Source organism: Microcebus murinus, chromosome 1 (assembly GCF_040939455.1).
Source record: "Microcebus murinus isolate Inina chromosome 1, M.murinus_Inina_mat1.0, whole genome shotgun sequence".
NCBI classification, from domain to species: Eukaryota; Metazoa; Chordata; class Mammalia; order Primates; family Cheirogaleidae; genus Microcebus; species Microcebus murinus.
Window position 1 is genome coordinate 117,829,732 of NC_134104.1, and position 27,619 is coordinate 117,857,350.

Here is a 27,619-nt window from a genome sequence, read left to right on the forward strand (position 1 = left end):
GGATCATATGGTAATTCGGTTCTAACTTCTGAGGAACCTCCACAGTGTTTTCCATAGTAACTACCCTATTTAATATTCACACCAGCAGTGTACAAGGTTTTCAGTTTCTCTACATACTGGCTAACACTTGCTATTTTCTGGGTGGTGGTATTTTATTTTATTTTATTTTTGATAATAGCCATTCTAATGGGTGTAAAGTGGTATCTTGTGGTTTTTACATGTGTTTCCCTCCCTAATGATAAATGATGTTGAGTATCTTTTCATGTGCTTATTGGCCATTTGTATGTGTTTTGTTTTTTGGAGAATTATCTTTTCTATACTTTTGCTAATTTTTGAATTTTGTTGTTTTTTATTGTTGAGTTTTAGGAGTTCTTTATGTATTCTGAATATTAATGTTTTATTTATTTATATTTATTAAACATTTGTTTTTGTAGAGATGGAGCTTATTATTTGCTCAGGTTGATTTCAAATTCCTGGCCTGAAGCAGTGTTCCTCCTCAGCCTCTCAAAGTCCTGGGATTATAGGCGTGAGCCCTTGGGCCTAGCCCTGAATATTAATCTCTTATCAGATATATGATTTTCAAATATTTTTGGGTTGCCTTTTTTGTGTGTGATAACCTTTTATTTATACAGAATTATAAATTACAAACGATTATTTGGTTCAATCCTTTTAACTGCCACATGAGGCAGACATACTAGAGGATATTAGCTCCATTTCACAGGCAAGAATGGAAACACTGTTCCCATATTTAGTATAAGACAGCTGGGATTTAAGCCCTGTGCTTCCATACTCACAACTGCTTTTTTCCCATGAGTCTGTGATACATCTTTTTTTTTTTTTTTTTTGAGACAGAGTCTCGCTTTGTTGCCCAGGCTAGAGTGAGTGCCGTGGCGTCAGCCTAGCTCACAGCAACCTCAAACTCCTGGGCTCGAGTGATCCTTCTGCCTCAGCCTCCCGGGTAGCTGGGACTACAGGCATGCGCCACCATGCCCGGCTAATTTTTTTTTTTTTTAATATATATATATATCAGTTGGCCAATTAATTTCTTTCTATTTATAGTAGAGACGGGGTCTCGCTCTTGCTCAGGCTGGTTTTGAACTCCTGACCTTGAGCAATCCGCCTGCCTCGGCCTCCCAAGAGCTAGGATTACAGGCGTGAGCCACAGCGCCCGGCCTGTGATACATCATTTTAAAGTAATCTGATTTCACAACGCTTTAAAATATAAGAGTAACATCTCTAACATCTATTGCTGGGAGGTTAACTCTGGAGCCAACCAACCTAATTAATTACCTCATAACCTGGCACATTTTAAGGCACTGTTATACCTCTAACTCAATTTTACAGCTATGTTTGAGGGCCCGATGAGCCAAAATTGGCAGCAAAGCTGACCTGAAAGGACCAGGAACACAATGATCAAGCATATTTCCAAATTTAACCTAGGCCTGGCACATACTCACCAATTGCTCAGATGGCAAGCTGAGGCAACCAAGTGAAGGCCTGCTTAGAAGTAGACACTGATGAAAAAACACAAGCAGTATCAGACTGACTTCTTTAAGGTTAACATCCTCAGAAAGCCTATTGCTGGTCTACGACAGTACCCGCAGGACAAAGGGCAATACTTCTGGAGTCCAGAATATGCAAGAGAAAGGTCAATTAAGCTGCCTGCCAGGTGCCTAAAAAGCTGAATAGCACTAAGTTCATCCATGCCAAACCAAGAAAATGGTTCATTCCTTCCTGATCTTGGTTTTAAGGAGAAAGATGATCATCAGAAACCAGGAAATTCCATCCTGAACCCTGGAGGGGAGAAAGAGGAATGGTGGGCTTTTCCTAGACTTGATGGTGCAAGGGGCAATACAATCTGCCATTGTGAAGGGGAAAGCTATTTTGGTTAGCTTTGGTCTTCCACAAGACAGTGGAACCAGAGACTAGCAAGATCAGGTCTTAGGTGACCAATCCTGGGAAAAGCAGGACTCCCTCACATGAAGTACAAAGGTCCATGGGGAGAAGAGTCTATGAACACCCTAAAATTGTTAAGCAAAATTTTGAGTATATGCATATATCTGTCAAAGTAGTCCTTCGTTCACAAATCCTGAGCTAGGGAAAGGGACTAAACCAGCAGCAGGCTAGGATACAAAAGCCACCAGATACACTTAGAGCCAGCCAAGTCTGAGAGCTCTCAAAGCCATCAACTGAAAACTTGGAACATGGATTCAAAGAGATAACTGAGCACTTGTTTTTCATTCTCCTTCCTAGTTGTATTTCAAGTCTTTTCAAAGGAAAGCCCTGGGAATGCCCAGATTCAAGTATGCACTTGGGCTTGAACTGCTCTTGCAGGAGTCTTAGGGATCCTTATACACATGCTTGAGTCATTCATTCAGTGTTTAACCTCAGGATAGAAGATCTGACAAAGCAGGACTCCTTTCTTCATGGCACGTGCTGATTTCAGAGGTGGCAACAGCCAAAGTGGAAAACACTGGAATTGTTCCTTGGAACTGGACTGTGATGAGAGGTTCCTGCCACGAACATAACTTACTGTCTTTTCTGACCCTTCCATTCGTTTTTGGAGATAGAGCAAAAAATAATCTTCTCTGAAGATACTTGATAATTCCAAAACCCCAAAACACATGCTTCCAATGCACTATGCTTTCAGATATTCTGAGTCTAGTTCAGCTGACGGATGATGCGTTCACCCTGATATCCAGGTGAGCCCATCTCCTTGAGGAAGCCCACTTTATTCTTGGTAGCACAGTAGGCCACTGAGAGTTGGAAAGGATGCAAGAACCATGAGATCTCCTGGAATTACTTCTCTGGGAAGGCAGTTTCGTGAATGAGGTCTTCCAAGCAAATGCCACGAAACCTCCCCAGGTGCTCTTTGATCACTGTGTTATCTGTCAGAGGGATGGTCTTATTCTTGACCTGGGCGTGTCCACATTTCTAGATGAGTTCCCAGACAGATTACAGATTTGGAAATCCCCAGATCATTTAAGGTTCCACTATGTGCAGCATTTTAAGCTCTGAGGGGTGACTCTAACAAAGACACCACTGAAAATTTTCTTTAAGCAAAATCTCGCGATGGTCTTTTGCACCAGTGAACTCATTCCATTAATCCTTTGGACGCATACAACAAAGACCAAGGAATGTTCTAGCAATTCCAAGGCATGAGGTTTCATTTCTAGTTGTCTGAGATGCACCCTGTCTCATTGCTGCTGCCAGGAATCACATAGAAACGATTCCAGTTGCTTAAACCTGGGCCCTTTTCCTTTCCTCTGCTCCTTCTTTGCCAAAAGTGCCTGCTTTGCCTGGGTGGCTTTGAGGGCTTGGTAAGCCATCCTCTTCCAGATTTTCTGGAATCAAAGGGATTTTTTTCTTTCCTCCTGCTCCACCATCTTTCTAGTGTTGCAGCTACTCTGGGTTGCCTTTTTATTCTTCTGATAACGTGAACAGAAAGAAGTTTTTAATTTTGGTGAAGTTCAGTTCACCTGTTTTTTTGTTGTTGCCTGTACTTTATCCTGTTTGTTTTATGTAACTGATCTGAGGATTGACCACAGTTTTTACTCCAGATCTGTTATCTCCAGCCCTTTGTATTGACTGTTGTCAAAACATATAATCCCTCTAACCCTAACCTCTAACATAACTCATCCAAGAGACATGGGAGGAGATGATGAGAGATTGTGCTTGTCTGTATAGGGTAATGTTAGTAAGGATATTCCTGAAGAATAGAAAAGAATGCAGGACAAAAATAATTTAAATTTTGTATGGGGGTGAGGGTACATACTTTAAATTAAACTTTTTTTTTATTAGAAGTTATTTATGTTTACAGGAATGTTAAATATTAAAGTTCTTGTTGACTCTTACTCTTCATAGATAATTTACTTTCATTTATTTATTTTTTGAGACATAATCTTGGTTTGTTGCCCGGGCTAGAGTGAGTGCCGTGGCCTCAGCCTAGCTCACATCAACCCCAAACTCCTAGACTTAAGCAATCCTCCTGCCTTAGCCTCCCGAGTAGCTGAGACTATAGGCATGGGCCACCATGCCCGGCTAAATTTTTGTTTCATTTTTAGTTGACTGACTAATTTTTTCTATTTTTAGTAAAGATGGGGTCTCAGTCTTGCTCAGGCTGGTCTCTAACTCCTGAGCTCAAGCAATCCTCCCGCCTCAGCCTCCCAGAGCGGTAGGATTACAGGCGTGAGCCACTGTGCCTGGCTGATAATTTGCTTTTTATTTGTTGTTTTTTTGAGTTCAGTTTCCTTCTTTTATTATCAGTTTTAAAACTATTTCAAGAAATTCTGTATTATCAAAAACATCACTTCACATTATATCCTAATAAAGTATTCTATCATTCTCTTGATTAACTAAGGTTATCTATTATAACTTAGGTGGCCTAATTTTAGAGGACACCTACTATCTTCTGCCTTAGTCTCATTCTGGTCAGGTACTTATAATATTGTCTTATTATCACATTTTCATTATTAAACAATGGAATTTCCAAACAGACATCCCACAGTATTACTGTTTGTCCAATAAAAATGTTAAACACTGCTATGGTTGCTTCTCACATACAATGTTCAAGTTTCTGATATTAAAGTTTCCTATATTCAGGTTTCTGATAAGTCAACTATAAGCTGAAATTCTGTTTTTTTTTGTTTTTTTGTTTTTTTTTTGAGACAGAGTCTCACTTTGTTGTCCAGGCTAGAGTGAGTGCCATGGTGTCAGCCTAGCTCACAGCAACCTCAAACTCCTGGGCTTGAGTGATCCTTCTGCCTCAGCCTCCCGAGTAGCTGGGACTACAGGCATGCGCCACCATGCCCAGCTAATTTTTTATATATATATATCAGTTGGCCAATTAATTTCTTTCTATTTATAGTAGAGACGGGGTCTCGCTCTTGCTCAGGCTGGTTTTGAACTCCTGACCTTGAGCAATCCGCCCGCCTCGGCCTCCCAAGAGCTAGGATTACAGGCGTGAGCCACAGCGCCCGGCCCTGAAATTCTGTTTTTGAGGCATTTCCTGGTATATTAGGCAGTACATTAGAAAAGAGATTATATTGCATTTAAGCTGTAATATAATAATTATCTTTTAACCATCTATGTATAATTAACAACCATTTAAAAGAAAGTGCAAATGTGCAAATGAGGGAGAACAAAACAATTTCTACAGATGTAATGCATAATATAAGATATAAATCTAGACAGTTAAAAACAATTGCTGACAACATCCTTTTAAGCATTAAATGACACCACCAATTTTATGTTATATGTATTCTTTTGTAAGTATTCAAAGAATGTAATAGACATTATCTTAATTTTTAAATTTTTCAGGGGTAGATTAGGATATTACCATTTTTTTCACAAATTAGAAAACAGGGAACTACGATTACCTTTGTATATTTCAATAATAGAGCCAAAATAAGAACAATTCTAACTAATCTCATCTGGGATCTTAATTAGTACTACAAGTTTATTTGTGTGAGTTCAAAATAGTATCACTCATGAGAAACAATGCCAAAATTATTTTACTAATAAATTATGTTAAAGGCCTAATGAAGAAATACTTCAGCAACTATGAGGTAACACGCTAGCTGTAGGCATGAGGAACGTTTATATTGGCTCTTTTGGGTGTATATATTAAAAGTAAAATCAGGAAGGAATCATGCAAATATCTGGTTGCCCATGCAAGCACCCTAGAGTCTAATCCTCTCCTCTCAGTTCTGTTGTCAGGCCTGATTTGTTGTTTATAATGTATTTTTCATGCCCTATGCCATTATATTACTTTACAAATGTGGGATAATACTATATATACTTTCTTGTAACTTGCTACTTAAAAAAAAAACCCTTTAATGCATCTTGGATATCTATCCATGTCAGAATGTATTTCTGTTATTTATTTTCATATTTCTTAATATTCTATAATTTTTCCCTTATTGGTCAATATTTGGTTTATATATAGTTTTTTATTTTGTTTTGTTTTGTTTTTGAGAGAAAGTCATGCTTTGTCACCCAGGCTAGAATACAGGGGCGTCATCATAGCTCACTGCAACCTCCAACTCCTAGGCTCAAGTGATCCTCCTACCTCAGCCTCCCAAGTAACTGGGACTACATGCATGTATCACCATACCTGGCTAAGTTTTTCTGCTTTTAGTAGAGATGGGGTCTTGCTCTTGCTCAGGGAGGCCAAGGCGCAGTGATCTTCCTGCCTTGTCCTCCCAGAGTGCTAGGATTACAGATTTGAGCCACTGCATGCAGCATAGTTTTTAGATTTTTACAAACAGTGCTGCAGTAAGCATCCTTGTACATACGTCTTTGTATACTTGAGCTAGTGTTTCCATTCCAGAAAATGTCTTATTATTTTTTTCCTGCAGATGTTATGGAAGCAAGTTCACAATTACCCACTGTTTAACCTCCTTATGGAAATTGACTCTTATATGTTTGCATGTGTGAATCAAACTGCTGTATATGAGGAGCTTGAAGATGAAACACGAAGACTCTGTGATGTCAGACCTTTTCTTCCAGTTCTAAAATTAGTGACAAGAAGCTGTGACCCAGGAGAAAAATTAGACTCAAAAATTGGAGTCCTTATAGGAAAAGGTAATTTAAAAAATTCTTAGTATGAATTCTTAATATGCCTATTGTTTTATGTATAAATATGTATCAAGTATTTTGTAAGACATCGTTTTTCAAAGTGTGGTCCATGGACCAATGCTGATCTGTAAATTCTTGCCAGTTTGAGAAAAGGTAAGTATAGAAATGGAGAATAAATATTTAGAAACTCCTCTAGCAATGATATTGCCACAGGATCCAAGGGCTTACATCTTGGATGTCTTTTTCTTTTCTAAGGATTTATTTTTATTTTATAAAAGTATTGGTCTTTGATAGATTGGAAATAAAAAAGTTTTCCTTTACCTGAGATAGTTTGAGAGGCCCTTTACTCAGAAACATATCCTCAGTTTCTTCTTTTATTTTTAGACAGAGTCTCATTTTGTTGCCCAGGCTAGAGTGAGTGCCGTGGCATCAGCCTAACTCATAGCAACCTCAAACTCTTGGGCTCAAGCGATCCTGCTGCCTCAGCCTCCCAAGTATCTGGGACCACAGGCATGCACCACCATGCCCGGCTAATTTTTTGTTTAATTGACCAACTACTTTTAGTTGGTCAGTTAGTTTCTTTCTGTTTTTTTTTTAGTAGAGATGGGGTCTTGCTTCGACTGGTTTCAAACTCCTGACCTTGAGCAATCCACCCGACTCGGCCTCCCAGAGTGCTAGGATTACAGGCATGAGCCACGGGGCCGGGCCCCACTGATAACATTTTGATGTGTTTCTTTCAGATACATTGTATGTCTTTCAAGAACTTTTCTTTGTTCATTTGTTTTTTATTTTATGGACAATAATACATAGTTTTTGTGTATTTTTATGCTGTTGGAAGGAAGCAGACCAGAAAACTACATTGGTTGTTTAGGGAAGCTAAACTATTTGATAATCCAAAAAGTACCGCAGAGTGAGCCAAATTTCTTTAGGGCATTGGTATCTCTTTGAGATTTACCACTTTTTCAAAACTTCAATTACTACTCTTTCTTCTCGTCTTGATCTCTAAGACATGATTCATTAGCTTCCATTACCTCTACCTACACTTGCCAGATTTAGCAAGTGAAAATGTAGGAGAGCCAAATATTACATAGGATATGCTATGCTTATGTTTCTAAAATATTCTTTGTTTATTTAAAATTCAAATTGAATTGAGCATGCTATTTTTAATCTAGCAGCCATACCTTTACCCTGCCACAGCACAGGGGTCTGATATATGTTAGAGTTGAATTTTTCTTTCTATAAATAATGTGTCATATATCATGCGATATCATAAGGCTTATTGTATAAAATTTTAAAATGTAATCTGCCCTACAATTTGAATGGTGAAGATATAAGGAATGTTTTATTATGTAAATTAAGTAGTTTATATGTTTTTAACTGTTTATAAATTATACTTTGCAGCATGTCTAGGAAAGCTGACATTATGATCATATGCATAAATTTAAATGTTAGCATTTATTTAGGAAGTTGAGTAAGTTGAGTATTTTTGAATAAAATTTCACTTTTAATACTTGACAAGTCAAGTTAATTTTTGCAGTTGTTGATTTATCTATGATGACTGCTACAACCAGGGCTTGGTGAGGTAATGCCTTCTGAGCAAACAATAAACAATGATTTCAGTTTAACTTTAGGAACTAGGTTACTACCTCCTCTCTCCAAAGAAAACAGTAAAACCTTTAGAAACATAACTGCTCTGAACAGGCTAAAAATACCTTTTCCTGAAAGATGATGTGCCTGATCGTTTTATTTTCTATGTTTATTCCAAATAATTATTTATATAGCTGAAATTTGGGTTCTGGTTATTCTCTATAGTGAAGATACATGCCACCCCTGCATTAGTTTCTTTAAACACCAAGTAAAATAATTTCAATGAGAGGATTTTGTCAGCATCATGAGAAAAATATTTGAAAACTCCCTTATTTCCTGTGACTTATCAAAACCTGTGACGTATCTTAAGTGAGGAGCATATATAGTCTGTAGGATTTTAACAGTATTTTTAGTATGAATAAATTGTCTATTTAATACTTTTTAAATATAAAAATTATATTAGACTGTAAAGTATATAGTAGTCTTAATGAAAACTTAAGCTTTGCTATCCTCTTACAAGAAAGCATGTAGGAAATTAACTAGGTTTAATATTAAATTACTTAGCCTAAGTTTTTTTTTTTTTGTTTTTTTTTTTTGAGACAAAGTCTCACTTTGTTGCCCAGGCTAGAGTGAGTGCCATAGCGTCAGCCTAGCTCACAGCAACCTCAAACTCCTGGGCTCAAGCGATCCTGCTGCCTCAGCCTCCCGAGTAGCTGGGACTACAGGCATCTGCCAACATGCCCGGCTAATTTTTTCTATATATATTAGTTGGCCAATTAATTTCTTTCTATTTATAGTGGAGACGGGGTCTCGCTCTTGCTCAGGCTGGTTTTGAACTCCTGACCTCGAGCAATCTGCCTGCCTCGGCCTCCCAGAGTGCTAGGATTACAGTCATGAGCCACCGCGCCCGGCCGACGTACCCTAAGTTTTTTAAATTTATGGCAAAGTTTCTATTTTTAAGATTCCCAAATTCAGGCTATGTAAATTTCTTGAAAACGAAGATTCTCAGAGATTAGGATTCAGTGACTCTGGGATGAATTAAGGAAATCTGTATTTTCAGGTAATTCCAACAGTTATATGAACAGTCCCTTATTTATAACATTAAAAAATATTACCAGAACAATAACGATTGCAATTCAAAGTAATTATGTTGAATGTTTATATTAGAAATTATACATAACAATGACCTTGAGTGATGTGGTCCTTGCTTGGAACTAACAGTCCAGTGGGAAATATGGATCAGTAAACATCAGTGCAATGTATGAACTGCTATGCTAAGTCAAGGAAGTTCATCTTCAGATACTGTATGATCTTACTTATATGTGGAAACTAAAATAGTCAAACTTAAAGAAGTAGAGAGTAGAATGGTGGTTGCCAGAGGCAGAGCAATGGGTCATGATGTGGTGGTGGACTAGGAAAGGAGAGAAATTGGTCAGTGGGTACAAAGTTTCAGTTGGGAGTAAGTTCTGGTGTTCTATTGCATAACTAATTAACAATTAGTTAATATTGTATATTTCAAAATAGCTAAAAGAGGATTTTTAAATGTTCTTACCACAAAAATTATAAATATTTGAGGTGATAGATATGCTAATTAGCTTTACTTGATCATTCCACCATATATACATGTATTGAAGCATCACATTGTACGCCTTAAATATATACAATTATTATTTGTTATTCTGGTAGTCTTTTTTTTTTTTTTTTTTTTGAGACAGAGTCTCGCTTTTTTGCCTAGGCTAGAGTGAGTGCCATGGCGTCAGCCTAGCTCACAGCAACCTCAATCTCCTGGCTCAAGCAATCCTTCTGCCTCAGCCTCCCAAGTAGCTGGGACTACAGGCATGCACCACCATGCCCGGCTAATTTTTTTTTATATATATATTAGTTGGCCAATTAATTTCTTTCTGTTTATAGTAGAGATGGGGTCTCACTCTTGCTCAGGCTGGTTTTGAACTCCTGACCTCGAGCAATCCGCCCGCCTCAGCCTCCCAGAGAGCTAGGATTACAGGCATGAGCCACCATGCTCGGCCACAATTATTATTTGTTGATTAAAAAGAAAATAAAACTGAAGGTCACCTTATATCCACTTTTGTGAGTCAGGGATGGCCTTTCAGAGGATATACAGCTAAACTGAGCCTTCATTGCTGATTAGGAATTTGGCAGGTGAAGGAGGTTGGAATAAGGAAAAGGTAGAAGGAATGGATGTGTGAAGAATGGCCTATTCAAAGAATAAAAGAAATTGATTATGGTAGTTTAAGGGGACAGGTGGAAAAGTAGGGAAAACTAGAGAGACAACCAGCTTCAGAGCATGCAGAACTACCCAGGCCTTGTAAAAAGTAGAGATTTACTTCTAAGTGGGAAGCTAGTGAAAGAATTTAAGTAAGGGAGTAACATGATAATGTTTAATGCAATACTGTCAACCTTAAATGACACCATGGGACCCATACAAAGTGACACTTGTGATGCTGGAAGTGTTTCTAAGAAGCAGAGAAAAGTCATGGCACTATAAGGAAAAGTTGAATTGCCATTTGGTGTAGTGGCATGGATCCCAGCTACTCAGTAGCGTGAGGATGTCTTGAGCCCAGGAGTTTGAGGTGCTAATATGCCATGATTGTGCTTGTGAATGGAGACTGCACTCCAGCCTGGGCTACATACCCAGACCCCATCTCTTAAAAAAAAAAAATTAAGTTGGATTGCTTGATATGTACTGTAGCTTGAGGTCTACAGCTGTGGTTGCCCACCATTTCAATTTCATTTTAAATGAATCCGGTATACGGACCATTGTGAAAAAAGAAAAGGAAATTTATGAAGCTATTGCTGCATCTGTGCTAGCAGGTATGAAAACTTTTGCATTTTTTTGGTGAAATACCTTTTTATCTCATATTGATAATGCAGCTTTTGGGGCTACAATATTTCTGTAAGAAAGGCACACCTTTGGATTCTAATATGATTTCAGACAAAGTGAAGTCATTGTATGACAACTTAAAGCAAAAGGCAGATGAAAGATCAAAAGCTGGAGAATTTAATGTTAGCAAGGATGGTTTGATAATTTTCCAAAGAGATTTGGCTAAAAAAATGGATATCTGCCTGAATGGGTTTTAAATGCAGACAAGGAAGAGAAGCAAGCACCAGGATTTAAGGTAGGAAGGGATAGATGGTATTTAGCTTTTCTCTTTAAGGCTTGATGGTTAGATAGATGGTATTTAGCTTTTCTCTTCAAGGCTTGATGGTTAGCAGATTTATAGATAAGGTCAGTCCTAATTACAAACCAGTCTGCATTTGCATAAAACAGTATCAAGTCTATCCCTTCCTACCTTAAATCCTGGTGCTTGCTTCTCTTCCTTACTAATAATTGTCCTTTTGGTATTTTTTCCATAATAGGGTACTTTTGTCTGCATTTAAAACCCATTCAGGCAGATATCCTTTCTCCAATTTTCTGAATGGCACCAGGGAGCTCATCTGCTGCCTCTTGGTCAGCAGAAGCTACATCTCCTGTTTTATGCAAATGCAATCTGGTTTATGATTAGGACTGACCTTATCTATAAATCTGCTAACCATCAAGCCTTGAAGGGAAAAGCTAAATACCAGCTGCCAGTCTTTTGGTTGTACAACAAGTAGCCCCGGACAATGAGAACCCTTTTTCTGGTTGGTCCCATTGATGCTTTGTCCCTGAAGTCAGGAAGTACCTTGCCAACAAGGGTCTGCCTTTTAAAGTTCTTTTGATATTGGACAATGCCCCTGGCTACCCCATACCCCATGAGTTCAACACCAAGGGCATCAAAGTTGTGTACTTGCCCCCAAACATAGTATCTTTAATTCAAACTCTGGATCAGGGAATCATAAGGACCTTTAAGGCTCATTCATTACACATGGTACTCTATGGAAAGGATTGTCAACACTCTGGAAGAGAACCCTGAACATCATGAAAGTCTAGAAGGATTACATCATTGGAGATGGCCATCCTTATTATAGAAAAAGCTGTGAAATCCATCAAGCCCCCCAAAATAAATTCTTGCTAGAGAAAACTGTCCAGGTGTGCATGACTTAACAGGATTTATGGTACAGAGCCAATCAAGGAAATCATGGAAGGGATTGTAGATATGGCCCCCCCCAAAAAAAAAGTAGGAAGTAAAGGGTTTCAAGATATGGATCTTGGAGGAATTAAAGACCTAATAGACACCACACCAGAGGAATTAACAGAAAATGACTTGATGGAAATGACCTCTTTTGACTTCTGTTACATCATGGACCCTTCTATGATATGGGCACTGAAACTAAAGCAAATGGTGGAAAAAGGATTGGTAGCAAGCATATAGAAACATTTTTACACAAATGAAAAAGCAAAAAAGGCAGAAATTATAATATATTTCCGTAAGTTTACATCAAGTATACTTGCCTCTCCTGCCTCCCTTTCCACCACCATCTCTTCTTGCTTCTGCCGCCCCTGACACAGTAAGACCAACTCCTTCTCTACCTCTTCTTCAACAAGACTAGGATGAAGACCTTTGTGATGATCCACTTTTACTTAATGAATAGTAAATATATTTTCTCTTACTCATGATTTCCTTAATATTCTATTTGGCTTACTTTATTTGGAGAACATAGTATATAATACATGTAAAGCAGAAAATATGTGTTAATTGACGGTATTATTGGTAAGGCTTCTGGTTAACAGTAGGCTATTAGTAGTTAAGTGTTTGGGGAATGAAAAGTTATATGCACATTTTGACTGTGTGAGGGTCAGTGCCCCTGACCCCTGTGCTGTTAAAGGGTCAACTGTACAACAAAGAATAATTTTATGTTTATGGGATTTTTGACTAATATAATACATTACTACTATAAACATTGAAAAATCACAACAAATGGAAAACTCAATCCATAAAATTTGTTTACCAAGTTTTTCTTAATAGATTTTATCTTTTAGAGCAGTTTTAGGTTCATATCAAAAGTGAAAGAAAGATGTAAGATTTTCCCCTATACCCTCTACAATCATGTATGCATAGCCATCCCCATAGGTTACCACATTTTAAGTTGAATAATAACTTCAGTTTTAGGTTACAATATTGGAGTAGTTTTCAGATTCTTAGCCTTTCTCAGATATTTTAAATGTGCTTTACTTGGTTAAATAAAAACTGTGGATCTTTTATACATGTTTTAAAAACATGTATTGTGAGTTTCAGTGATTATCTTGTAAAACTCATAATCAAACTGCATATCTTTATGAGGTTTTGAGTTTATATTCATTAGAAATTCAATTCTATGTTTGTCTTTTCTACATGAGATTTAATATTTTATCTGGGTTATTTTTTATATCTTTTATGATATTTTCTTCCCAAGTTTTGTCTGCTTGATAAACACCAAACAATCCAAGTTTTGTTAAATATATTTTGTATTCTCTTTTATTATTGTTAGTTTCAGAAAATGATGTCTTTGAAAATGTGTTTAGGTCTGCACGAATTTGATGCCTTGAAGGATCCTGAAGTGAATGAATTTCGGAGGAAAATGCGCACATTCAGTGAAGAAAAGATTCAGTCACTTGTTGGATTGTCTTGGATGGACTGGCTAAAACAAACATACCCACCAGAACATGAACCATCCATCTTTGAAAACTTAGAAGATAAACTTTATGGAGGAAAGCTCATTGTAGCTGTTCATTTTGAAAACTGTCAGGTAGGATTATATTTTGTGCTAAATCTCTTACTTTTACCTGAATGAAACTCCATTCTTAGAAGTGTTTTTTGCTTGCCTAGCAAACACTATTATAAAGCACAGTTTTAAAAAGATTTAAGATGGAAAGATATTTAGAATTATGTATAACAGTCTAAAGTGACACCATTTATACATAAATGATTTCTTAAGGCAATGGAATGGTTTAGAATAGGGCTGGCAAACAGTACTGTTTAATTGGTTTTTACTTTTTTTTTTTTTTTTGAGACAGAGTCTCACTTTGTTGCCCAGGCTAGAGTGAGTGCCCTGGCGTCAGCCTAGCTCACAGCAACCTCAAACTCCTGGGCTCAAGCAATCCTTCTCCCTGAGCCTTCCGAGTAGCTGGGACTACAGGCATGCGCCACCATGCCCAGCTAATTTTTTCTCTATATATTAGTTGGCCAATTAATTTATTTCTATTTATAGTGGAGATGCGGTCTCGCTCTTGCTCAGACTGGTTTCCAACTCCTGACCTTGAGCAATCTGCCCGCCTCGGCCTCCCAGAGTGCTAGGATTATAGTTGTGAGCCACCATGCCAGGCCTGGTTTTTACATTTTTAAAGGCGTGTAAAAAAAACCTTAAAGAATTGTAAAGGAATGTTTACAAAAATAAGCAAAAAAAAAGAATATGCAACATAGAATTGTATGTTTTCAGCAAAGCCTGGTCTTTTTTTTTTTTTTTTTTTTTTGAGACAGAGTCTCGCTTTGTTGCCCAGGCTAGAGTGAGTGCCGTGGTGTCAGCCTAGCTCACAGCAACCTCAAACTCCTGGGCTCAAGCAATCCTCCTGCCTCAGCCTCCCGAGTAGCTGGGACTACAGGCATGCGCCACCATGCCCGGCTAATTTTTATATATATATATTAGTTGGCCAATTAATTTCTTTCTATTTATAGTAGAGACGGGGTCTCGCTCTTGCTCAGGCTGGTTTCAAACTCCTGACCTTGAGCAATCCGCCCGCCTCAGCCTCCCAGAGTGCTAGGATTACAGGCGTGAGCCACCACGCCCGGCTCAAAGCCTGGTCTTTTATAGAAAATGTTTGCCTGCCAACTGTTGGTCTAGGTAGTGTTCTTCATTGCAAATTCTTTTTCTCATGTAATTTTTTTTTAATGTGTAGAAAATGAAAAGCCTAACCAAAATGATCTCTCTTTTTTTTCCATATTCTTATATTTGCATCTGTGAATATATGAATTAAGTGGTGATTAGGAATTAAACATTATAGTAGAGTGTACATATAGCTAATTCATTTTTAAATGCCCACAGCAATTACACAAACTATATTATGCTACCACCTTTGTATCAAGTATGGTCATTCTGTCATCTAGTGTCTGGCCTTAGATTAAGGTAGGAATTCAAGGATGTTTTGTTCTTGAATTACTGTGATATCCAGAGCAATGACAGCCACCATTAACAGAAACTCTTCTGTATTGAGCACTTATACTGTGCCAGGATCCATTTCATATATTCTCCACACCAACCCTAGAGAGTGTTGTTTTCTTTCCCCCCATTTTACAGTGAAGAAACTGAAAGGAAGTCAGGTTTATTATATTTTTAGAGATGAGGTCTTGCTCTGTCACCCAGGCTAGAGTGCATTGGCTACATCATAGCACTCTGCAGCCTTGAACTCCTGGGCTCGAATGATCTTTCTACCTCAGCTTACCCAGTAGCTAGGTGTCCAGGAGTGCTCCACTATACTAATTAAAAAAAATTTTTTTTTGTAGAGATGGGGTCTTGCTATGTTGCCCAGGCTGGTCTCAAACTCCTGGGCTCAAGTGAACCTCCCACTTTGGCCTCCCAGAGTGCTGGGATTACAGGAATGAGTGACCTTGCCCAGCCTAGAAGAGTAGTTTAGTGTTTTGTGGTCAGTGGTAGAGCCAGGAGTTTATCCAGGTATTTCTGGTTTTACCTAGACTTTTGATTGTATAGACCAGTAAAATTAAGTTATTTAAAAAAAATTTGTGAAATCACATAGAATTTATAGGTTTTTATTTAACTAAGTAAGGACATTTGAAAAAAAAATCCCAAACCATCATTTTTTGCCCATAGTTTTTCATAAATTAATGAATACTTTTCTACCAAAAAAGAAGAATTTCATAATCTCAGAATAAAACTGCTGGCAACATACTCCATTATATATGCATTCTCCCTTTCCCCCTCCCACTTCTATAAAATTCCCATTTGGACTTTTCACCATCAGCAGCTTATGGCTAGCACTGGTCCATGCAAAGTAGCATGTGAGGGGCCGGGCGCGGTAGCTCACGCCTGTAATCCTAGCACTCTGGGAGGATGAGGCGGGTAGATCGCTCAAGGTCAGGAGTTTGACACCAGCCTGAACAAGAGCGAGACCCCATCTCTACTATAAATAGAAATAAATTAATTGGCCAATTAATATACAGAGAAAAAATTAGCCGGGCATGGTGGCACATGCCTCTAGTCCCAGCTACCCGGGAGGCTGAGGCAATAGAGTTGCTTGAGCCCAGGAGTTTGAAGTTGCTGTGAGCTAGGCTGATGCCAGGGCACTCACTCTAGCCTGGGCAACAAAGTGAGACTCTGTCTCAAAATAAAATAATAAAATAAAATAATAAAATGGCATGTGAGGTACACTAAACTAAAAATGAGATGAAATGTGATAAGATGTCCATTTGGGATAAAAAATGATTTTTGGGGATTGGTAGGGGGAAAGCTAGCCAGGAATTTGTGAAAAGCTTCAGAAATTTTAGATGACCACATAGTATCAGCCAGGCTTATGACATGGTTTTTAAGAAGCAAGATAAACATAATCATAGACCTATTGTATCTGAATTTTATAGAACAATGGTCTCAGCGGTCACTTCACAGATACATTATTGTTAATTCTAGGAATCATAGTTGCACAGGGAATGGAGTGAAGGTAATGGATTGGAAACCATTAGGATATGAGATCATTAGTATCTTATTGGGAAGTGAGATGGAGAAGGAAAGGGGAGTAATGGGACTTCTCAAAATGATTCCTAGCATTCTAGCTGGTATGCTTTAGTGCATATGGCATTGAATCTGTTTGTGCTGCTGTAACAGAATACTATAGATCAGGTGGCTTACAAACAATAGAAATTTATTACTCACAGTTCTAGAAACTCAGAAATCTAAGATTAGGCTGCCAACAGATTCCATGTCTGATGAGGGTCTGCTTCCTGGTAGGTAGATGAATATGTTCTTGCTGTATTGTTATGTGGCAGAAGATGGAAGGGAGCTCTCTGGAATCTCATATAAAGGAACCAGTCCCATTCGTGAGGGGCTCTGCCTTTATGACCTGATCACATCCCAAACTCCCTACTTCCAAATGCCATTGAGTATTAAGTTTTTACATTTGAATTTGGAGGAGACACAGACATTGTCTATAGCAGGCACCAACTCATACAGTAAATACAGAAGAATAAGTAAAAATAATGGACAAAATAGATGTGAATACTAACTTAAGGTTCAAAAAGTTTGAATTTAAGGGACTTTGTGGAAAGGGGAAGTAGTTTAAATTTATTTAATGGAAAATTTGCAAAATTGATGTCAAGTCTGTATATAGAATTTTCTAGCAATCAGTTGCCCAGAGTAGCAGTTGGCTGCTTTGCCTGATAGTGAGTTTCTTATATCTTTGGAATATGATCATATGGTGGGAAATTATCTTGCTGTAGATTATGAGAGGATTCAGGTGTTATCTGTACCACATTGGGTTTTATGATAAACAGATTTGGTAATGTTCTATCTCAACTATATCTTCATTTTTTTATTGATTAAAATTTCTATATATTCCCATTTTCATGTCTGTAAAATTGGGCACAATTCATTTAATTATGGTTTCATTGGTAAAAAGGATGAATCTCTTTTTACTAGTCAAAAAATAATATTTCTTAAAAATGTAGGCTGGGCGCGGTGGCTCACGCCTGTAATCCTAGCTCTTGGGAGGCCGAGGCGGGCGGATTGCTCAAGGTCAGGAGTTCAAAACCAGCCTGAGCAAGAGCGAGACCCCGTCTCTACTATAAATAGAAAGAAATTAATTGGCCAACTGATATATATATATAAAAAAAAAATTAGCCGGGCATGGTGGCGCATGCCTGTAGTCCCAGCTACTCGGGAGGCTGAGGCAGCAGGATTGCTCGAGCCCAGGAGTTTGAGGTTGCTGTGAGCCAGGCTGATGCCACGGCACTCACTCTAGCCTGGACAACAAAGCGAGACTCTGTCTCAAAAAAAAAAAAAAAAAAAAAAAAAAAAAATGTAGACTAAATTTGAATAGCTATAGGTTTTGTAACTTTTTAAAGAAAGCTGTTCACTGGAAAATACATGTGATATACTATCTGATGGTAACATTAATTAAATATTAATCTTACCTCTAGGAGATAATGGCACTATAAATACAGTAAGATGACTTTAAAATTGTCAGAAATTTTAACGAATTTTATATGGACACAGAATATAGAAAAATGTTCTGGAATATAAGATGTAAAGGGATGTACATATGTTAATATTATGTACATTTGTACATATTATTACATAATCATCATAAGAGTGATTTTTCAGCACAAATATAAACGTTGGTGTTTTCTTCTGCCCCCTTTCCCCTTTTAGGATGTATTTAGCTTTCAAGTATCTCCTAACATGAATCCTATCAAAGTAAATGAATTGGCAATACAAAAACGTTTGACTATTCATGGAAAGGAAGATGAAGCTAGCCCCTATGATTATGTATTGCAAGTCAGTGGAAGAGTTGAATATGTATTTGGCGATCATCCACTAATTCAGTTCCAGGTATGTGTATTAACTATCAATTTACTAGAAAATTATATGGGTATGCATTTTTTATTTCTCATTAAAAAAAGGCATGCCCATGGTGGAACATTTGGAACCTACAGAAAATTATACAGAATTTAATAGTAAATATCTATAATCATACTTACTCTGAAATAATCATTGTTAATATTTTGGCATATTTTTGTCATTTCTTTTTGCAGTTATACATATTTTTAGCATAATGATTATACACACAAATATGTGTGTCTATATGTGTGTTTGCCTTCTACTTTTTTGTTGAGTGTTTCAGTTAATGTTATAATTATTTTCCTGTAGCATGAATTCTTACCACAATTTGTTACAGCTGCCTACTATTTTGTTAAATAAATATATGGTTTAAATATGAAATTTTCTAGGGAAAGTAAAATATTAAAAAAGTTGACTAAATGGTCATTCACTGAATTGTATAAATATTTATATGTAGTTATCAGTTAGTTACATAAAGTAATATTTTAAATTTTCATTGTGAATTAGAAAACTTTTCAACTTCAGCCTTTAATAGTTATGTGTATAATTTCCCTTGCCCCTTTTTTGTTATTTACATGTATGATAGGAATTTTGTAAGCCATTAGGTCTGACTACTCTCAAAAGCCTTTCTTAGTCTTTGAGATACTTATTTATTTTCATTTAATTGTGAATTTTTTGAGTATGTGCTTTATGCATGACACTGAATTGCCTCAGATTATTTTTGGAATGAAGTGGAGTTTAAATATATGTATAGTGCAACAGCTCTTTCCCCACAAAGGATTAGTTTAAATGATAGGTCCCTGGCTTTGCCTTCAAAGAACTTTGAAGCTATTTTTGTTGAGATTATATTTAGAGACTAAAAAGTGGTCATTATATAAGGAATATTAGGATAAGTGCCAAATTACTGGTCAGTAGTAACAGGATTTTAGGAAAATCCTGTTTTTTTGATGTTATTGTTCTAACGTTTTTTTTTTAAATCGGGGGATACATGCATGTCAAATATAAAATGATGTCTGAGAATAAGGAGCTGTGACTTACTAGCAGGTGTAATATAATGGGATTTTATACCTCTTTTCAGTTTCTGATATGGCCCTTAATTTTTGTGGCTTAGTAGATAGAAGGCCTAGGAGCAGTTACAACTTGTATGCACAGCTTTGGGAGCCTGTGATATTCTGATAGTAAGCAATTGAACTCTAGCCCATAAAAAGGAAGGTGAAAAGTGTATTGTGGGCAACATGGAAGTACTGACTTCTTTTCATATTCTGCCATCATTCAAGTAGCCTCCTTTTGTAATTTAACATTTTTTTTTACCTTAGTAAGAGAACTGTATATTTTACTGGCAGTTACCATTTGTTATTTATCTATTTTTTTTGAGACTGAGTCTCACTCTGTTGCCTGGGCTAGAGTGCCGTGGCATCAGCCTAGCTCACAGCAACCTCAAACTCCTGGGCTCAGGCAATCCTCCTGCCTCAACCTCCCAAGTAGCTGGGACTACAGGCATGCGCCACCATGCCCGGCTAATTTTTTCTATATATATTTTTAGTTGGCCAATTAATTTCTTTCTATTTTTAATAGAGAGGGGGTCTCGCTCTTGCTCAGGCTGGTTTTGAACTCCTGACCTTGAGCAATCCGCCCGCCTCGGCCTCCCAAAGTGCTAGGATTACAGGCGTGAGCCATTGCGCCCGGCCACCATTTGTTATTAATACAAAGAAATACAACAAAGAGAGAAAATATATAATGTAGGCAAAGGAATGTGAGGGAAATGGATCTTTCACAGTGAAAAATTTTTGAGTGGTTATATTTATAATATCGTGTAACTCCCACTGTGAGGCCAATCTGGACATTTTTTTTATTTGAAAAATTTATTTTTAATAGTTTTGAATTGAATTACAGTACATTGAATCACACTTTGGATCTATATAGGAAATTTATTCTTCTGAGAAATACATTGGATTCCTATTCAGTTTGTTAGGAATCTCTAGTGAATATGAATAATCACCCCTTTTCTTATATGCTTCTAGACAGTCATCCTGGTTTCATGGAAATAAAGCAGAACATTATACTGGGATGGCCAGTAGGTTTTTGTTGGGGAGATGGTTGCTAACACTTGCTTAGAGCTCTGTCCTATAAAGGGGCCACCTCTGGGAGCTGAAGAAATATGTGAATCTGACACATGTGAACCACATATTCACCTTTTCTGGCTGATTGGCTAAAGTATGACTTTGCTGTCAGAAAAGTAGATTTAAATCCAGGTCTTTTCAGATACTGGATGTATAATTTAACTCTTTTGAGTTTCGTTTCTTTAATTTGTTAAATGAGGGGATAATCTTTCTTGTAGAGTGTTATGAAAGTTAACTATAACTCATGAAACATGTCTGTCTAGGCTGAGTGAAGTGGCTAATGCCTGTGATCCTAGCACTCTGGGAAGCCAAGACAGGAGGATTGCTTGAGCTCAGGAGTTTAAGACCAGCAAGAGCAAGATCCTGTCTCTATTAAAAATAGAAAAATAAACCAGGTGTCATGGCACGTACCTGTGGTCCCAGCTACTTGAAAGGCTGAGGCAGGAGGATCACTTGAGCCCAGGAGTTTGAAGTTCCAGTGAGCTATGATGATGCCAATGCACTCTATCCAGGACGACAGAGTGACATGTCTATTTAGCTTAGTTTTTAGGTACTTAGGTGTTGAATTAATGGTAACTAGTTTTTGTATTGTGATTTTAAATTCTCATATTCTTGATATTTAGTTGTTTAAGCTATACTTTCACAGCACATTTGTTATAGTGTTGTTCAGCTTAATTTTATTCTGTAGATTTAAATGTTTGCATGAAAATTTATAGCTTCCTCTTTCTTGCCACTGTAGTATATCCGGAATTGTGTAATGAACAGGACCCTTCCCCACTTTATACTTGTGGAATGCTGCAAGATCAAGAAAATGTATGAACAAGAAATGATTGCCATAGAAGCTGCCATAAATAGAAAGTCATCTAACCTTCCTCTTCCTTTACCACCAAAGAAAACGCGAATTATTTCTGTAAGCTTCATTTGTGAACCTTTGGTAACCCATAAAGGCATGTGATTTTTGTTAGGTAGTATGTTTCAGTCTCATACATGTTTCCTTTGCTCACTTCTGCTATAAAACCCAATGCATACTTACCAAAAATCCATCACTGTTTATTTTAAAATAGTAGCTAAAAAAGCTACTATTCTTTTTCCTTACTTAAGGTAAAAACAAATGTAAATGTGCCATTTATATTTTTGGTGTTCCTTTGGTGCCAAAGAAAAATGCCATCAAATTAGAGATTAGGCTTTAAACATAGGATTTCAATGAGCAATTTGAGATACTCTAGTAGAAAAGTTAGATACGCAGAAATAGTTGAATTGCCAGTATCATTTATTTGTATCAGCTTAGCTGTGGTGGTGGTTTTGTTATAATATGCCTGTCTTCTCAATATTGAATTCTTTTAGTATTAAACATAAATGAAAGGCACTATTTTTTCCAGAATGTAATATATTTATATAAAGCAAATGCTAAGTTTGTCTTCATTTGAACGTTTAACATTTTTTAGTCATTTCCTCAATCTTTACAAATTGTATGTTTAACTGCGCCTTGATGTTACCTCTGTATTAATGTAAATGGTCAACTCTTAATTTTTACAAGGCTTTTAATGTTATTTATTGCTGCTTTTTCTTTTAGTGATATCTCTTAGCAGTAGTGGAATAGTGCCTATGTTTTGCCATGGAAATAAACTACTAGAGGTTATAATGATTAATTTTGTTTTGTTTTGGGGGTTTTTTTGATGTGTTAGTATATATATATATATATATATATATATATTTATTTCAGGGTATTATGAGAGTATAAACATTTTGGTTACATTTTATATCATTACCTCTCCCTAGTAGGGGTTAGAGGCATGCCCTTCCCCCTCCAATGCTCACCGTGTCCTATAGTTGTGTTTACCCCCTCAATCCCCCATCCCTGGAGAATATTACTACCATGTGAGCACCATAGTGTTAATCTGTCAGTATCAGTTTGATGGCAAGTGCAAGTGGAGCCTATTTTTCCAATCTTGTGTTACATCACTTCGGATAATGGGCTTAAGCTCAGTCCAGAAAATATAAGAGGTGCTAGATCACTGTCGTTTCTTATAATTGAGTAATATTCCATTGTATACATATACCAAATTTTAATAATCCACTTATGAATTGACGGGCACTTAGGTTGTTTCCACTTCCTTGCAGTCGTAAATTGTGGTGCCATAAACATTCGGGTGCAGATGTCTTTATTATAGAATGTCTTTTGCTCTTTTGGGTAGATGCCTAATAGTGCTATTGCTGGATTGAATGGTATTTTTATTTTTAGCTCTTTGAGGTATCTCCAAATTCTTATCCATAGAAGTTGCACTAATTTGCAGTTGCACCAACAGTGTAAGAGTGTTCCTGTCTCTCCGCATCCTCGCCAGCATTTGTTGTTTTAGAATTTTTTTGATAGAGGCCAATCTCACTGGGGTTAGATGATAATATCTCATTGTGGTTTTGATTTACATTTCTCTAATGATTAGACATCTTGAGCATTTTTTATATGTTTGCTCTATTATTATTATTATTCTGTCTATTATTCTGTCTTCTTTTGAAAAATTTCTGTTCATTTCCATTGCCCATTTATTGATGGGATTGTTTGATTTTTTTTCTTGCTGATTTTTTAAAGTTCTAGATAGATTCTTGTTATCAGGTACTGATTAATTTTAATATATGTGACTTTCAATTGTTCAGAACTCTAGTTTCATAATTTTGTCAATAGACATGAGAACTAAGATAATTTCATTGTTAGCATAGAATATTCATTCCTTTCATTAAAATATTTTGTATTTATTTCATTCTTTTACAGCATGTTTGGGAAAATAACAACCCTTTCCAGATTGTCTTGGTTAAAGGAAATAAACTTAATACAGAAGAAACTGTAAAAGTGAGTGCTCGCTAAGATTTGAAGTTGCTGTGTGCTCCATTATTTGAATAACTTGCTGATGTGCTCAATAATTCACATTGGAGATTAATTTTATCCGTATTGATAGATAACATGGGATAGAATATGGCAGTTTATTATAAAACTTTGAGAATTTTTGTTTTAAATTATTCTTTGAATAATTAGAGATCTACTGGAAAGATTGACGTGTTTTATGTAGAAGAAATTATTTTGAATTCAGCAAGAGAAATTTAAGCCAAAACTATAGATCACATGTTTCGATGCAATCTTATTCTCCTCTCTCATCCTTGCTGAGAGCTGCACTCAGCCTCCTCCTCTTTGTCTTGTTTTTTTTTTTTTTTTCCTTCTTTAAACTTGCTAAGCACAGAGAAAATATAATGCCATTTCTTGAAAGAAGATAGATGACTACATTATGGACCACAAGTTGTTAACACATGGGGATTTATTGTTCAATCCTATACAATTAAATAAAGACCTAACAAGGCATTTTGTCTCAAGGTATAAAGCATGCATTTTCCCTATTTTGCTGGGTAGGAAATTAAGTGAATAGTTTTGTGATCCAAGAAAGATTCAGTAATTTGAAATGTTTGTTGGAATGTGGATATATTTAGAAGCTCCTTACCAAAAATTACCAGTGGCTTGCTTTTGTACATGGACATTAAAGATTTTGGGGGAGAGTAGAAAGGTGGTTACCAGTGGTCAGGAGGTGGGGGAAATGGAGACATAGAAGTCAAAAGGTACAAAGATACAACTATCTTGGATGAATAAGTCTACAGATCTAATGTACAACATGAGGTCTATAGTTAATAATATGGTATTATATACAGAAAATTTGCTAAAAGAGTAGATTTCAGATACTGTTACCAAAAAAAAAAAAAAAGGCAAGAAAGATAACGATGATATGTGATGAAGGATATGTGAATTTTTTTTTTTTTTTTTGAGACAGAGTCTCGCTTTGTTGCTCAGGCTAGAGTGAGTTCCGTGGCATCAGCCTAGCTCACAGCAACCTCAAATTCCTGGGCTCAAGCAACTCTACTGCCTCGGCCTCCCGAGTACCTGAGACTATAGGGATGTGCCACCATGCCCGGCTAATTTTTTCTATATATGTTAGTTGGCCAATTAATTTTCTTTCTATTTTATAGTAGAGACGAGGTCTCGCTCTTGCTCAGGCTGGTTTCCAACTCCTGACCTTGAGCAATCCGCCCACCTCTGCCTCCCAGAGTGCTAGGATTATAGGCAGCCGGGAGCCACCATGCCTGGCCTAAGGATATGTGAATTTATTTGTAGTAATTGCTTTATTATGTATATATATTAAAACATGTTGCATATGTTAAATATATACAGTTAAAGAAAAGATTGTTTGGGTAGCTGTCATTAAATAAGGACTTTGCTCTTACATTCTCAGCTAGATTTTTCTTTTTAATCAGTATGTTTATCACCAATTAGTGATAATTCTGTTTTTTTCTTTTAATTTAAACTCTCCTTATTAATTTTTTACAAATGTAAAATATAACATGATTATTGCATGTTAAAATTATTGCAAGTGAAAAAGTGCAAACATGATTAAGAAAAAAGGTCTTTTCTTCCTATCTCCTTACCATCATAAGGGATTCAAGCTCAACAAGCATTGTGAGTGTCCTTCATGTTTATACAAATATATATAAACATGGTTTGGGGATCAAAGGGGTTTTTGTTGTGTTTATTTCTTTTATTTCTTGATTGGTTTGTTAAAGAAAAAAGGGATAGTACTTTACATATTATTCTATAACCTGATTTATTCACTTTATAATATATCTTGGACATACAGGAGATAGCTCAGCTGAACTGTGGGCAAGAGAAAGAAAAAAATATAAATAAAAAAATTAAAAAAAAAAAGAAAAAATATATCTTGGACAGTCCTCTGGATTAGTAAATATTCAGTAGAGTTCCTTGGGGATTTCATTCTTAAACGCAAAAATCACATATAGTCAGATCTACCCTCTAGTCATTTGGGAATATACTATATATATTATATACATATATATAGTTTTGTTCAGTGATTTGTATGTATAAATGTATAATTTACATAGTAACAAATGGGAATTCCTACACTTTTCCCAACAATTCCCGGTAATTCCCAATAAGAATTACTTGTTCTTTTAAATTTCAGGCCATCATGTTTTTCTTCTATAGATAATTTATCAGTTCTTTAATTTTCTTGTAGTTGATATTTCTCTATAGCCCTTTATTATTTAATTTTTCCAGAAGAATAAAGAAACCTTTACATCTGCTCTATTTTTCTCAAGCATTTTCCTTCATTTCCAGCTGACATTAGGGAAGGTAATCTCCTTTACCTTGTCTACTGATTTAAATGTTAATTACACCAAGGGCAGCTCACAGTAGCTCATGCCTGTAGTTCCCCCTTCTGGGCTCAAGCGGGTCTCCTGCCTCTGCCTCCCAAATAGCTAGGACCACAGGCATATGCCACCATGCCCCACTAACTTTTCTATTTTTTGTAGAGACTGGTAGTTTGAAATTTAATTTTTTTCAGGAGATATATAGTTAGTCAGATTTTCTGTTTCTTTTGTGTCCATTTTGGTAATTTTTGTCTTTCAGATAATTGTTTTAAGTTGTTAATTTTATTGGCATAACGTTCATGTTAGCCCCTTACATTAGTTTTCTATTGCTATGTATCAAGTTACCACAAATGTAGCAGCTTAAAACAACACTTATGTATTAGTTTTGCCAGGCATGTAGTTCTTAGGTTCTTTGCTTGTGGTCTTAACAAGGCTAGCATCCAGGTGTTACTTTCACCTGGATTTCAGAAAGGGCTGCATTCTTTTCTGAAGATTCTGGGGAAGAATCTGCTTCCAACCTGATTCAAATTGTTGGCCACATTCTTTTCATTGCAGTTGTAGGACTAAGTTCTCCATTTCCTTGATGGCTGTTGGCAGAGGCTTCTCTCAGATCCTTGCCCTGTGGCCCTCTCTATCTTTAAAATCTGGAATTGAAGGCTTTCTGAAACATTTAATCTTCTCATGCTTTGAATCTCTTGCCCAAGAAGAGTCCGGTCCCTTTTAAGAGTTTACCAAATAGGTAAGGCTCACTGAGGATTATCTGCCCTCCTTAAAACCAACTATATCACATAGTATAACCTAATCACTGAAGTCTAATCTGTCATATTTATAGTCCCAGAGATCATATAGGGCACATGACTCCATAGGAAGTCTGTAATGGAAATCTCAGATGTTCAGTGATGATTCAGGTATCTACCTAGCAGGCAATTCAATGTCTTTCAGCTCTGTGACAGTGCTTGGAATTCTGTAGCACATGGCTTCCTGGTCAGTCTTTCCCTAGCTTATGGTATTTCATCTTTCATGTATACATCTTAATATTTAGTAGAGTCCTGAACTCTGTGTTGCCTAAAATCTAGAAGATGGCTGGTTCAGACAGAGAGATCCTAAGGAGAAGTCCTCTATTTATAGCTCTAGAAGGAGAGGGGTCTTCTAAATATGTCTGAGAGAATACAAATTTCACTCTTTTTTCCCTCGCTTATTTCCTTTTCTTGTCTCTGTTCTCATTTGCCCTAGTCTGTAAGCAGTTCTGTCGCTTGTAGCAGCAACAGTGGTAGCAGGGGCAGTTGCAGGAGCATAAAATTCAGAGAGTTAAATTTTCTTCTCCAGTTAGAGGAGTTGGAGCTCCAGGAGAATGAAGTCCATCCTCATTGACTTTATTCTCTCTGTCATTCCAGTGTTTGGCATAAGTTGCAGGAAGTACAAGTGAATAAAGCACCAGCTTTCTGGGTGGGTGAAGTAAAGGGGAGCCCTAGGCTACCAAAGAATACTTGGAAGAATGAAGAGTACGAGAAAATTGGGAAAACAACTTCTCAGTTATTTGTACTTATAAGCTTATTCCTGAGCTGTACATATGAGGTTCTACCCTTAACAGCTGAACTATGGCATAACCCCCCCCCCCAAGTCTCAGACTGGTTAATGTGTAGTGCATACAT

General features: G+C 36.8%; 1 protein-coding gene and 1 pseudogene across 9 annotated transcripts in view; one reads left to right on the plus strand and one right to left on the minus strand.

Annotated features, from left to right (window-relative positions):
- The window catches only part of PIK3CB (phosphatidylinositol-4,5-bisphosphate 3-kinase catalytic subunit beta), a 141,419-nt gene that overhangs the window by 48,408 nt on the left and 65,392 nt on the right, over nucleotides 1-27,619 (plus strand). For all 9 annotated transcript variants that reach the window (XM_076005130.1, XM_076005127.1, XM_076005139.1 and 6 more), the window contains 5 exons: nucleotides 6,360-6,585; nucleotides 13,610-13,833; nucleotides 18,460-18,639; nucleotides 21,508-21,678; nucleotides 23,536-23,613. In XM_076005130.1, the coding sequence (XP_075861245.1) occupies nucleotides 6,360-6,585; nucleotides 13,610-13,833; nucleotides 18,460-18,639; nucleotides 21,508-21,678; nucleotides 23,536-23,613 (879 nt within the window). The remainder of the gene's footprint in view (nucleotides 1-6,359; nucleotides 6,586-13,609; nucleotides 13,834-18,459; nucleotides 18,640-21,507; nucleotides 21,679-23,535; nucleotides 23,614-27,619) is intronic.
- LOC105862662 (large ribosomal subunit protein uL30-like 1 pseudogene) lies at nucleotides 2,662-3,401 on the minus strand (annotated as a pseudogene).